This window comes from Penicillium odoratum, assembly GCF_028828045.1.
Source record: "Penicillium odoratum strain IBT 22623 chromosome Unknown utg000002l_segment0_segment0, whole genome shotgun sequence".
NCBI classification, from domain to species: domain Eukaryota; kingdom Fungi; phylum Ascomycota; class Eurotiomycetes; order Eurotiales; family Aspergillaceae; genus Penicillium; species Penicillium odoratum.
The window spans coordinates 172320-185216 of record NW_026643144.1 but is presented as its reverse complement, the minus strand read 5'-3'; the positions used below and the strand labels follow the sequence as shown (position 1 = coordinate 185216).

The following is a 12897-nucleotide window of genomic DNA, read 5'->3' as shown; positions in this document are numbered from 1 at the left end:
TTGAGTATGTATGTTTGACTGGTGGGATTAATTGTTCCAACTTGCCAGACAGATGCATTCTCCTCCGATGTAATCTAATTATGCAGGCCACTTACAACACAGCAAGCATCTTCATTGTCGATCCCCCGCAAATCGGTTAGTGATAGCCCGGATCCTGTTCAAGTCCTTATTTCATGGATTAAAAGCTTCGCAAACCCGGAAAAGATGCTATCTGGGTAACTAACACGTTGGTACGCGATCAAATGTGTACATATAGTGAAATCGAACATTGAATTGAGTGATGCATAGGAGTATATTGTTGCTGGTAGCTGGGCTCGCACCAGGCTTACTATCTGCTTCATCGTTACCCCGGTCGGGTGTTGTGGATCTCGGGTACTCGCAGTACCAGGGGACAACGTTGTACAATGATGTTGATGAGTTTCTCGGCATAAGATATGCAAAGGCACCAGTGGACAACTTGCGATTCCGAGCGCCACAGGATCCCGAGTCGACGAATGAAGTCTTGGATGCAACATCGGTGAGATAGAGGACTCTTGGTGCCTCAGTCTATTCATTTTTTAACTTTGAACAGTTTGGTCCCGTTTGTGTAGGTGTTGCAGAGACTGTCGGTTCCACCTACGGTGAAGATTGTCTGTTTGTCAATATTTGGCGGCCCAATAACGCTTCCAATGCCAATCTCCCCGTGTGGGTGTTTATATCCGGGGGTGGATATGCAGACCTCTCCAATGCCAATTATAACGGGAGCGAAGTCGTCGAAAAATCCGGTAACGATATTGTCTTGGTCAATTTCAACTATCGCGTCGGTGTTCTGGGATTCCTGGCGAGTGAAGAGGTTCGCAAGGGTGGAGATCTGAATGTCGGCTTGCTTGATCAGCGGAAATTGCTGGCTTGGGTCCAGCAGAATATCCACCTCTTTGGTGGAAACCCGGACCATGTGGTGATTCATGGCGATTCGGCGGGTGCAGGATCTGTTGCGCATCACATCACTGCGTATGGGGGACGCGACATGAATCTTTTCGCCGGCGCAGTGGCTGAGTCGAATTTCTGGCCAACACAGCGGACGGTTGCGGAAATGGAATTCCAGTACACGAGGTTTGCGCAAGATGTTGGCTGTGGTAGTGCTGATGACATTCTCGAATGTCTTCGTGATGTCGATATCCAGACGATTCAGGAGTATGACGTTGATGAGCCTTTCCCTGGTGGCAGTAGTAGCCCCGTGCCGCTGTGGTACTTCCTCCCCGTAGTTGATGGGGAATTGGTACCGGATATTCTGTACAGACTATTTGAGGAGGGAAAGGTGGTCCATGTCCCAGTGATGGTCTCGGATGATACCAATGAAGGCACTGCCTTTGCAGTCAACGCGACTGATCCCGCCGAAGTGGCCCAGTTCTTGAAGAACAACTACCCGAAACTCACCGATGATCAGCTTCAAATTATCAACGAAGAGTACCCTCTAATGGAAGCACTTCCTAAACATGCTGCTTATTTCCCCTCTGCTGCAGCCGCATACGGTGATTCGACGTTCACTTGCCCAGGCAACCACATGTCAGCCTCAATGGCACGATTTGTCTCATCTGACATAGTGTGGAACTATCGTTGCAACATTCTGGACGCAACAGAGATTGCTAAAGGCATGGGTGTTCCGCATGTATTTGAGATGCCTGCTGTCTTCGGGCTTGGTCAAACCAGCGTAGCGTCGTTGTCTTTTGCCACCACCAACGCCGATATGGTTCCTATCATTATGGATTATTATCTCAGTTTCATCAAGGCGCTTGACCCAAACACTTTCCGGAATGAAAATGCGCCGCTTTGGAAGACTTGGGGATCGGGAACTGGGGAGCGATTGAGACTACAGACCAACTCTACGGCCATGGAATTCGTGCCTCAGGACCAGGTGGAACGATGTGCGATGTGGCAGAAGTTTGCGATGACGATGGAGTTGTGAAATGTTACATGTTACACTGTTATCAACTCGGTGCATATTACTATCACTATCATCAATATCAGTGTCGTCATCGTAATCTTAATCTGATCACTCACTAAGTATACTAAAGTACAATCACTGCTACTGTTAATAGTAAAAGTAGGCAAGTAACAGGTACGAGTACTCAATATCCCTATCACTATTCCTATCATATAACCGTTTTATCCGATCCCTGCCGCACTTCTCCGTAAAACAAGAAATGAGGGGTAAAAATCACTAAATCCGGGGAAACTCCACTCCGCATTTCACGAACTTCAAAAGTTTAACTTCAACTTCAACTTCTACTTCAACTTCTACTTTATCCTTATTTCTTTGACATGTCCAGATGTTGCCCAAATCTTGCCTCTTTACATCCCTCGCGGTTGAACTCATCGAGCTGATCGCGGGGTTTGTAGATGTCGACTCTTTAATGAAACTACGTCTGGTCTGTCGCCACCTGCAAAGGAAAACCTTTAATCATTTCGCACGTCGCTGCTTTTCGTCGATCAAGACAGATCTCTCAGAAGAAAGTCTCAGTCGAATCAACGCTCTCTCTCAGAACGAAGCACTCCGACCATACGTTCAAGGTCTAGCATTTATGCTTCAGAACGGGGTGGGTCACGGTCTGGTGTGGGATCGTCATCCGTGGGGTCCTCTATCCGCCCCTATGGAAGTGGAGGCCATCAAGCGCCTTCGAGACAACTTGGTGAATCATTTAACAAACTGTCGTTCATTCTTTATCTTCTGTCGATACCCAGAAGGGCATCCCGATATGAGTCATGTCACCATCACTGATGCTGTCGCCGTCTTCTTCGCTCTAGTCGTTGACTCCCGCTTACCAGTGTCATCGTTTCATTTAATCTATGCGAATCAACAATCTCGAACATTGATGATGGATATGCGCCGCTTACCAAAGCTTCTATATCGACAACCCAAGTTCCGAATAGTATGGTCCAATCTACAGAAACTCTCTTTGGAGCAGTATCTGACCTTGGATAATTTCGGGTTTCTTCTGGAGTTGGTCTTGAGTGCACCGAATCTCAAAACATTACTTCTCAACTTGGGCTCTCATGACTTGGCCGCAGAGTTCATGCATGAGTTGGCCGAGGCAGCTTCATTCTCTCAGCTAGAAGAACTAGCCTTGTTCCGCACTGCCGTGAGAGCACCAGATCTTCACATGATGATTGATGGCCTTCGTGGGACATTGCAGAAGCTCACTTTCTATCATGTGTCTTTGGCACCAGACGACAGCTGGTCAGCCATTTTGAAGGACCTCAGTCGTGATTTCTTGGCTCTGCGGAGAGTCTCTTTATATTATCTCTGGAACAGCACCCCGGCTACTCAGCTGATATCCTTCCCCGAGCTTCAGAAGGCGCCGCTCATCTGTGAAACACCAGTTCAACGTCTTCAAATGTTTTACTCGGAGAATCCGAAGAGCCCGGCTGTTCTAGGCGTGGAGTATTCGGGTCCGAAGATGTCGCAGTTTCTTGGTCTCCTCCAGAGAACCGCTATCTGTACCTAAATTCGTCTACCTTCCGCCTGTAATCAGGTCTTGTGATATTTATTGTTGGTCTCTTTTTTTTTGACTACTTGTGTCTACTACAATATGTATATATTCTCGCTAAGAGCGTCAATTTGGAACAACCGTTTGATATTGTGATATAGCAAAGCAAGCATGCATAACAGATACGCAAATCAACACTTGAAAGCAATGATCTAAATATCTTCTTATAAATTCAATGCGACTTTCTGTTTCAATATTCGTGATCATATGAAATTGGCGTTCAACTCTAAGCCTGTCAGCTCGGTTCGTGTGAAATCGCCTTCATAGGAGACTGTCAGAGGGATGTTCTCTTTTGGCCAAAGTGTAACATAGTTTTCAGACCAGTACAGTGGTCCTAACCACCAATCATATGTTGCATTGTAAACATCCAACCGTAGGAATACGGCTGGGACTTTCGATTTATTTTCAATCTCGATATCCACAGTGGTCCATCCCGGGACTCGATTAGCTTGGGGCTTCATAGTTACCTTCATGTTAGCCTGAGGAATAGAACTCAGTTCTGTGAAATCCACGTATTTCGCGACCGGAATGGATATCCAGCTGGAGTCTGACCAATCGAGGACATCAGGGCTAGGGGAAAGCCAGTATACGTTCCGACTTAGATATCTTCGGGTTTTGGAATCACGAAGAATAAGACGCAAAAATCCAATATCTTCAATCCTATCAATTCCATTTATCAAGTGCACTTCTTTGGAAGAGCTCGCCGTGGTCTTTGTTTTAACCTTGGCACTCGAGATCTTTTTGCCGTTTTATCAATGAGACCAATCAAAATACCTCTCTCCCCTTCCTTCTCAAGAGAGTGGTTGATCAGCCAGACAGTTTGAGCTTCATGGTCATAAGCAACATGTTCCATCCGAATCCCAACTTTGCTACCAAAGTAAGACCCCATTGGTTGAAGATAATAATCAATAAGCTGCCAGTGTAGATTCGACCATGCACTATTAAGCATCCAGTAGATCACCCCGATTGCAGATTGAGTTGCATTCTGTCGAGCCGAGTACGCCTCAAACTGGGCACGAGTAGCTTCGTAATCTGCCATCTGGCATTTATAAACATAGTCCTCAATGTTCTCCGGTGTGCCGTATCGAGCGAAGAGCCCTTCATTATAGATTGTTCGGTTGTGGAAAGAGGAAACATTGTTAGACAAATGATACGATCCCGCATCTGGTTCTTTCCACAGACTTTCAAGTTCCTCGGTCGACAGGAATATCCTCAAGCTACCGATTTCAGGACTTCCAACTCCTGCACCTAGCTCGGAACCGAATCCGAAAGCTTCTCCATATTTATCGCTTCACCAGTAGTTTGGTGGAACCCAGTCGTACGGTCCATTCATCTTCATGCTGGAAGGCCCTAGAGCTTTGGGGTAGCCCCGTTTGCTGGCGGATGCGAGGATTGGCAGATTCCAATCAATTTCGTGTAATGCATCAAGAAAAACTTCGGTCGCTTGGTCGTTAAGCCAGTAATCTGAACCGACTAAGAATCCGAGAAGAGACGGATGTGGCTGCATCATCTCTGCTTCGTGGATCATTGCCGCGTACGCGATCGAATGATCGGATTCATTCCATTTTACCCCGTCGGTGTCATTATTGTACTATTCAACTCGTCAGCATACGTTCACAGTAGGCTGGTGGATAACTTACGTCCCATGCCTCCCATTTATCGCAACATTCCCAGCCACTTAAGACCATTATTCCCATTGGATCGCCAAGGTCGTAGAATGCAGGATGCTCTTGCTTTCCCTCCAAGCGAATAGTGTTGAGTCCTAGATCGATCATGTAGTGTGAGTGGAAAATTGAGCCTGGACCCATTCGACCCACTTCTACTAGTAAGGGTCAGCTAACTACATTCATGCTCAGGTGGATATATAGACCATCCGACTATGTGACCCACATTTTATCAGCCCAATTGAATCCCCCTTCTCGTTTCATTTTCCATTCCGCAGCAATCGAACTTACTCGTTCAGTAACGCTGCAAAAAACTCAGAGATCCGATATTCTGCCTATCACTGTACACATGTTCCGGCTCTCCAGCCCCACTCCTGCATTTTGACATTTCAGACCTGAAGCAATTATTAAAAACTTTCTATCCACCATGAAAACAAAAGCTATCCACCATGAAAACAAAAGACTCTTCCGATTCTGCGCCAGTATCGGCTCAGCACATAGATACCGAGAATAGCTACCCAGACTTTGACCGTATATGGGGCACCTTCGTTACATATGCAAGGTACGCCCACTTCTCCATAAAGAATTTCGTTCAGACAGCTAAAGCCGCGCCATATAGCGTCACGCTGGTGACTATTGCATTTTTCACTCTGTATTACTTCACGTGTCGCAAATACTGCGAGGCCGCTTCGTGTGAGAGTCATATTTGTCGGTGTCCCTGGGTCATGTGACCTGGCAGCGCTGGCTTCCCGTTTAGGACTAGCTTAGTTTGGGTCTGGGGGCATATCCTCCAGACCTTCTGCCCTTTTCTCTTTTCTCCCCCCATACCCAATATCACATACGTTTGGTGTGAAGCTGTCAGCCTAAATATTGTAGTCATATTCCATCTCCTCCTCTTGGGGCCTATTGGCGCCAAGAATATTTCACGTATTTTGGCCTGCGGCACGATTTGTGCTATGGTCTCGATGGTTTGGAAATTTTATGGGGATGTTCGTGTATTCGCGACTCAATATATCAGGGAGCGGCAATGATTGTGCGAGTACTCGAAAATAGTCGAAAGCCTTTGCTCATCAAGTCGCATAAACATGTCTGCACTGTATCCGGCACCTAGTATCTGAAATGGATGTCCATTGATGGTGAAAGCCACATCATCGTGTTCATTCACGTAAGACGAGACATGTCGAATACCAAATTTTTGAGATGACGATTCTGAATGTATGAGCTGTTCCTCTTGAATCATGGCGTGGACCTTCGCCCTGTACAGCAGCTGCGCTCCCCAGCCAACCGGCCACCAGATCTTTGGATTTCTCAGCACGGCCTGGATGGAGTCTTTCTTCTTCTCTCCGGGCTTTAGTTCAAATGTAGCACATATTGCAGCATCATCCGCCTTGATGGGGCCCATGATCGTACCATTCAGTTCCACCTGAATTGTATGTGGCGCATGATTCAAAAGATCGGTCTTCAGTGTGACGTTCACGTTTTCATTTGATCCATTCTTTGTAAAATCCGGGATGACTCTGAGAGGCGACATAGAAACTACGCCTCTTTGAATAACTTCGACGTGGCGCCAGATACCAGTCCCGTTGTCGGGTGGATAGGGATTCCAGTCCAAGAATCCCATGGCAAAGTCACGGAGAATATCTGTGGGGTAAACATAAACCAAAAGACAATTGAGTCCGGCCTGATTCAAGAAGTCCTGCCATCACTGTATTACGAGGTCCAGCTCGATACCATGAAGATACATCGTTGCCAGGTTGAGAAAGGCTAGACATGCTGGTTCTCACCAAACTTGAAGGCTGCATGCTCCATGCTGGAATGACTTTTCTTTCACCTGGATTCGATACAAGAGCTTCTGCATGCATCTTGCTCGCATATAGCGCTACTGTCAACACCGCCAGTCCCTTGAAGAGGCGCATATTGGTCACAATAACAAGGTTGTAAATATTTGTACGATGTCTTTTTTGTCAAAAGTGTGAAAATAGGACGGTTGAATATGTTGAAATAACTACAAAAGCAACACTAACAGGATACAACGGAACATCCAATATCCACTTTGCCCTTTTGGGCCGAGGGACTCGTTGGTTTGTCCTAATTCCGTTTCGGCACGTTTGACTTTCCACTATTCTACATCGAAGTTACTTCAACCGTAGGTCACAATTCATACCAAATTAATAGCAAGATAGTCATGATTGAACACTATTATTTCCATGTACTTCTTTGCCGACGGCCAATCAGAGTCCAGAAATCTATCCTTCTTCTCAAGCTTACTCTTTACCATATTGTCACTTCTAAGCACCACCGGCTGCTGCCTCCATAAACAGTTTTTCACGCTAAAGATTGAACTTGTGAGCCAATGTGCGAAAGTAGGTAAACAAGCAAGACAAATACCTTCAGGAAGATGGAGAGAAGAACACCAAGTGCACCAGCAACGATTAGAAGGGTATAGCTGTAAAAGAAAAGTTAGCAAGAGTTAGAATTGTGAATGGTAATCTAGTGATCTGGGATATCTAAATGAAACTTACACATCATCGATGGCATCAACAATGATTTCAAGAGCAGCGGTCCGCTCAGACTGTGTCAGGGTGTCGAAGAATACACTGCTGGTTCCCGCGATGGTGTTGCCGACGTCAATGGGATTGGCATTAGGGAGCAAAATTAAAAGGTCTTTCGTTGCAACATTGACAAATATAGCACCTGCAACGCCTAAGCCCAAGACAATGCCTCCCAGTTGAGCTATTCTTCCGGATTAGCCTAATTAATAACTGATATCTTGTGCGGGAAAATCACTTACAAACCATCATGAAGCCCAAGGCCCATGGGATCTCAGCCTTCGGCACCTTTGCCTGGACTACGCTGTAGCCTGCCTGATTGAAGGAGCCGACGCCCAAGGCCATAAGGGATGTATATCCGTATATCGCAGAGGCGGGGGTGTCTGCCTTGACACGATCTGAAGAATTGACTCTAATTAGATAGCGAGCGTTTTCGAAATTCTGAAAAACTCACACATCAAAACAGCAGCGACAAGCTCACAAGCGGAGCCGAAAAGGTACCACGGGAAATAGTAGCCAAATCTGGTCATCATGTGGCCGTTTGCAATGATAATAAAGATCAGAACCATCACGAAAGGCAAGATACGTAATGAAGAGTAGAGCGCGGTATCGCCCTGTTATGTAATTAGAACCCATATTTCTGGCATTAATATAAAAGTAGTGATTCTTACCTTGGTGAACTGAAAGTACAATGGAATGTAGTAAACTGAGATGAACAGTCCACTGCTGGCACATGCTAATCACAAAATAGGACTTATTAGTATTGAAATCAAAAGGCAGTATTATAGCGGATATAACTCACTGTTGAGAATGAATAGTAGCACTAAAGAGCGTCTCTTGATGAAGTGAACTGGGAAGAGTCGGTTTTGCTCATTGCAGAAGATGTAGAAGGTCTGTTGCACTCCGAACAGAATGAATAGTACGCCAGATACGACAAAGAGTGCAATTGACGAGCCGCTGCTCCATGTCCACTCCACACCTCCAAAGTCAATTCCCATAATTAGAGAGGCCAGCGAGCCAATGAAAAGGACGCTGCCGACCCAGTCAATGTTTCTCGCCTTATCTTTCTGGGTTTCGTTTTTAAGGGGGCTTATTGAAGGCAGAAGGAGGACATAGACTGGAGAAAAAACCGCGCCAATGACGAGATTTATGTAAAAAGCCTATAATTGGTAAGTTAAGACTCTGGTCTGGTTAATGTGAAGTTATTTTCGGCTTGTGAGAAACATACCCAACGCCAGGTGGCGGAGCTCTCGGCGAATGCTCCTCCAATAGCTGGGCCAATAACCGTTCCAATGCCCCATGAGACAGCACTGTGGTAGGATTTCGATTAGTAGGATAATTAACTTCGTACTCGGGGTTGAACTCACGTCAGTCCAATATAAAACGGACGCTCAGGCACGGTTGTGTTCATGGATAGCTGCGTTAAGACTCCAAAATACATGCCACTGCCCTGCAAAGGTGTTAATGTTTGGAATCAAAGATCTGATTACAATAACTCACTCCAGAACCGGCTATAGCTCTCCCAACGATCATGGCGTTCATGTTGGGAGCAGCTCCACACAAAGCAGAACCTGCCATGAAAATAATGACACACTATTGAACGGTTAGACATTCTTCTTTGCTCGCTGGATCCCTTAGTTATATCACCGACGTACACTAATGTACAGCCATTTCACATTATAGGTTGCATAGGCCTTGGACCATGGAAGACATAGAGCACATGAACAGAGAGTGAAACTAGCCATAAGCATCGTAATGTCAGGAAAATGCTACAATATTAATGAGGAATCGCGAAACTTACCCGACGGAGAGCCATGAAATCTGATCAGCTTCGTCGAATTCCGTGAGAATCGCCTTTGCAGATGAATTACAGTTAGCGCTTATTCTCACTTGAAAATCGGATGGGAAGAACCAACGGCCTGGATATTAGCCACAATAGTGTTATCAAGAGCAAAGAGCAAATGGCTAGACAAGATGGCAATCACAACCAAGATCCACTATATCAGGTCATTAGTGAAGCCATGACAAGCCAGAGGGACCAAACGTACCTTGAACCCACGGATGGTTCTATCCCCCTGCTCACTTTCATCGGAGGTGCTGAGACACTTCTCACTGAGCTGGGAGTCTGAGCTAAGGGTCAGGGACTCCTTACTCGCGGGGGGAAGGCCAGAGTTGCCCCCATCCATTTTCATTGGTGCAGTCATTGTGAACCGAGCAGGACGATACAAGATGCAGATCTTGGTCGCTCTATAAATGAACTTGAATTGTGAAGCCGAAGTTTATGGGCATGATACTAGATTTTATAAGAAGATACTTGAGTCCTAGAATATATCTACACTAAAATAAAAGCCATGATCTCTAATATTGCTAAACAATCATGGGATAAAAGTGGATCCTGGATTTTATAATCTGGGATGCCGATGGGATCCCGATGGGATCCCGATGGGATAGCAACGGGATAGCAACGGGATAGCAAAGGCCGGACCGGTTGCCACAGAATTCATATACTCCCAGAATTTCTCATTTTGCTGGGGCGCACGATATCCCACGGTATCCCACGATGTTAATGGTGAATATGGCGAATTGACAGATCCCGCTTCGCCAGGCTAGATACAAGGGCAGTCAATTGGACATCCAACATTGCAGAAGATCTATGTTCCACCTTCAATGAGGACGAAATAAACTTCTATGACTCTGAGTGCAAGATATATAGACGTATCAAGTTGATAGCAGGGCCACTGAGGGAGGGCGATATTTTTACTGCAAATTTCGCAAACGAGATGGAAGTGGTTGAAATGTTGCATTCATTCAATACTTGAAAAATATTTATTTTAGCTGGGTAATTCGGTCCATCCGATCTAAGAAAAGTACAATAACTCACTATAGAACTCGTTCATACAGATTTTGATACACCCTCTCAACTAATATAGTCTCCAGATTAGAATTAGCTATCAGTTATCGTGATAAGGAATCTTATCATCTTTATCTCTTATCATAATCTTTATCGTCAGCTCAAGCAACTCTTATCGGGTTAATCGGTTATCTAATCTACCAATCCCAGTCCGATATGCGCTGATTGCTTCAAATGCGGGGCCATGGGTATTTACCTTAATATGTAGTTTCCTTCGACTTTATTATGTTGACCTGATGAAACTTGGGAAATATTTCTGAAATCACATACTTATAATGGCAAATCAGTATTTCCTATGGCTTGCTGGTCAGGAGCAAGCAGGAGAAGAACCTTTGTACGTGCATCCTTGTATTGAGCTCGGAATATTCAAGCTGATCAATCAGAATTCCTATTGAGGATCCTTCTACAGGCGAGATCTTTGCAGAGTAAGTCAACCGATCTTCACTTCCGTCGATTTGTGTCTAACAACAAGCAGTTGTCATGCAGCCTCAGCTAAAGATGTCGACACAGCCGTTCAAGCTGCTCATTCGGCATACAAATCCGGCATTTGGTCGCGAGCAGGCCGTCATGAGCGTGCCGATGTTCTCGAGAAATGTGCCGCGCTACTTTCAGAGTCTCTTCCGGAACTTATAGCGCTCGAAGTACAGCAAACAGGTCGCGCGATCCGGGAAATGAAGGCCCAGGTTCCATCGCTGGTCAAGTGGTTCAAATACTACGCTTCTCTTTTGCGTGTCGAAGAGCGATCAGTTCTTCCAACAACTGGGAAATTACACAACTTTGTTGATCGCGTGCCTTTAGGCGTCGTCGCACAGATTACTCCGTTCAACCACCCTCTGTTGATCGCGGTCAAAAAGCTGGCCCCGGCCCTCGCGGCAGGAAACAGTGTCATCCTTAAGCCTAGCGAATTAACACCCCTGACTTCCCTGCTTCTGGCAAAAATCCTTCATCGCGCGGGGATACCCTCCGGCGTGCTGAGTGTCCTGCCTGGCTATGGCATGACTACCGGGAAGGCTCTGGTCTCCCATTCGCTTGTACGAAAAGTCGATATCACAGGGGGTACTGTGGCTGGAAGGGCAATTGGGTCGATTGTTGGTGGAAACTTGTCCAAATATACAGCAGAGTTGGGAGGCAAGGCTCCGTTGATAGTGTTCGAAAAGGCACAAATTGACGCTTCTGTGAATGGAATCGCATTTGGAAGCTACATGGCCAGTGGTCAGACTTGCATTGCCAGTACAAGGATTATCGTGGCCAACAGCATTATGGACCAGGTTGTGCAAAAGCTAAAGTTCAAGGTCGAGAGTATCACAAAGCGCATGGGGGCTCCTAGTAATCCTGCCTCAATGATGGGGCCGCTGATATCTGAGAGGCAGTTGCAGAATGTGGAAAGGCTAGTGGAAGAGTCTTTGGCAGAGTCTGCGACCGTCATTATGGGCGCAAAACGTATGCTCGGTCGAAGTCTCCTAGACGATTTCGATTTTTCTAAGGGACATTTCTATGAGCCAACAATTCTCACATCATCCACCGGCAACGCCATTGTCAACTCCCCCATCTGGCGCCAAGAAGCATTCGGTCCGGTGATTGTCGTTGTGGGATTCGATACAGAAGAGGAAGCCATTTCATTAGCAAACGACACCGAATTCGGCTTGGGAGCGGGGATTTGGACGGAGGATCTTTCACAGGCTTTCCGAGTCTCTGAGCAAATTGAGGCAGGACTTGTATGGGTGAACACTCATCATCGAAATGACCCGAGCAGCCCCTGGGGAGGTGTCAAGGCGGCAAGTGGTGTTGGAAGTGAGAATGGCATTGATGCCTATCATGCCTACTCGATGATGAAGAGCACCATTGTGAACTTTGCGACAACTGAGGAAATTTTAGCTCAGGACGATTGGTTTGCGGATGGATCGAAGGAAGTCAGATACGGATAAATCCGATCCTAAGATCAGCAGCTGCGGTCGACAGCAAAGCAGCAGTGAAGGGTACCAGTGTATGTAATCTATCAATATATTTCATTTGTACTACACAGAACCCTGCACCACAAATGATTGTTCAAATATCTCAAGCAAACAAAACTAGAACTCGGATATCATCATTCCATCTTCCACGGTACTTTAAAGGACTGGTATAACAAGGATTTACGGCAACATCACTTCCCCGCTCTACCAAGAAGAGGGGAACCTTGCTCAAGGTCAAAACAAGAAACAATATGACGGGTAGGTGATTTCAGAAGTACAACATGAAGAGGGGCC

At 46.0% G+C, this 12897-nt stretch overlaps 6 protein-coding genes across 6 annotated transcripts; 3 read left to right on the top strand and 3 right to left on the bottom strand.

Moving 5' to 3' along the window:
• Nucleotides 1-80: 80 nt before the first annotated feature.
• Nucleotides 81-1945, top strand: N7520_002115 (putative carboxylesterase; the record flags this gene model as incomplete). The annotated part of the gene is made up of 3 exons (XM_057136050.1): nucleotides 81-135; nucleotides 309-517; nucleotides 572-1945. The coding sequence occupies 3 exons, from the start codon at nucleotides 81-83 to the stop codon at nucleotides 1943-1945; spliced, it is 1638 nt and encodes a 545-aa protein (XP_056998736.1).
• Nucleotides 1946-2309: 364 nt separating this feature from the next.
• On the top strand, nucleotides 2310-3485 carry N7520_002114 (uncharacterized protein; the record flags this gene model as incomplete). The annotated part of the gene is made up of 1 exon (XM_057136049.1): nucleotides 2310-3485. One exon carries the CDS (start codon nucleotides 2310-2312, stop codon nucleotides 3483-3485), a length of 1176 nt encoding a protein of 391 aa, XP_056998735.1.
• A 245-nt stretch (nucleotides 3486-3730) lies between these two features.
• On the bottom strand, nucleotides 3731-5302 carry N7520_002113 (uncharacterized protein; the record flags this gene model as incomplete). Its single annotated transcript, XM_057136048.1, has 4 exons — nucleotides 3731-4187; nucleotides 4250-4744; nucleotides 4850-5118; nucleotides 5168-5302. The coding sequence occupies 4 exons, from the start codon at nucleotides 5300-5302 to the stop codon at nucleotides 3731-3733; spliced, it is 1356 nt and encodes a 451-aa protein (XP_056998734.1).
• Nucleotides 5303-6197: 895 nt separating this feature from the next.
• N7520_002112 (Glycoside hydrolase family 2 immunoglobulin-like beta-sandwich) lies at nucleotides 6198-6812 on the bottom strand (the record flags this gene model as incomplete). The annotated part of the gene is made up of 1 exon (XM_057136047.1): nucleotides 6198-6812. The coding sequence occupies one exon, from the start codon at nucleotides 6810-6812 to the stop codon at nucleotides 6198-6200; it is 615 nt and encodes a 204-aa protein (XP_056998733.1).
• A 667-nt stretch (nucleotides 6813-7479) lies between these two features.
• On the bottom strand, nucleotides 7480-9944 carry N7520_002111 (uncharacterized protein; the record flags this gene model as incomplete). The annotated part of the gene is made up of 14 exons (XM_057136046.1): nucleotides 7480-7521; nucleotides 7580-7637; nucleotides 7714-7924; nucleotides 7983-8138; nucleotides 8195-8354; nucleotides 8412-8476; nucleotides 8543-8900; nucleotides 8969-9050; nucleotides 9108-9190; nucleotides 9241-9333; nucleotides 9396-9477; nucleotides 9542-9594; nucleotides 9657-9737; nucleotides 9789-9944. The coding sequence occupies 14 exons, from the start codon at nucleotides 9942-9944 to the stop codon at nucleotides 7480-7482; spliced, it is 1680 nt and encodes a 559-aa protein (XP_056998732.1).
• Nucleotides 9945-10926: 982 nt separating this feature from the next.
• Nucleotides 10927-12576, top strand: N7520_002110 (aldehyde dehydrogenase; the record flags this gene model as incomplete). The annotated part of the gene is made up of 3 exons (XM_057136045.1): nucleotides 10927-10985; nucleotides 11035-11076; nucleotides 11127-12576. The coding sequence occupies 3 exons, from the start codon at nucleotides 10927-10929 to the stop codon at nucleotides 12574-12576; spliced, it is 1551 nt and encodes a 516-aa protein (XP_056998731.1).
• Nucleotides 12577-12897: the final 321 nt, after the last annotated feature.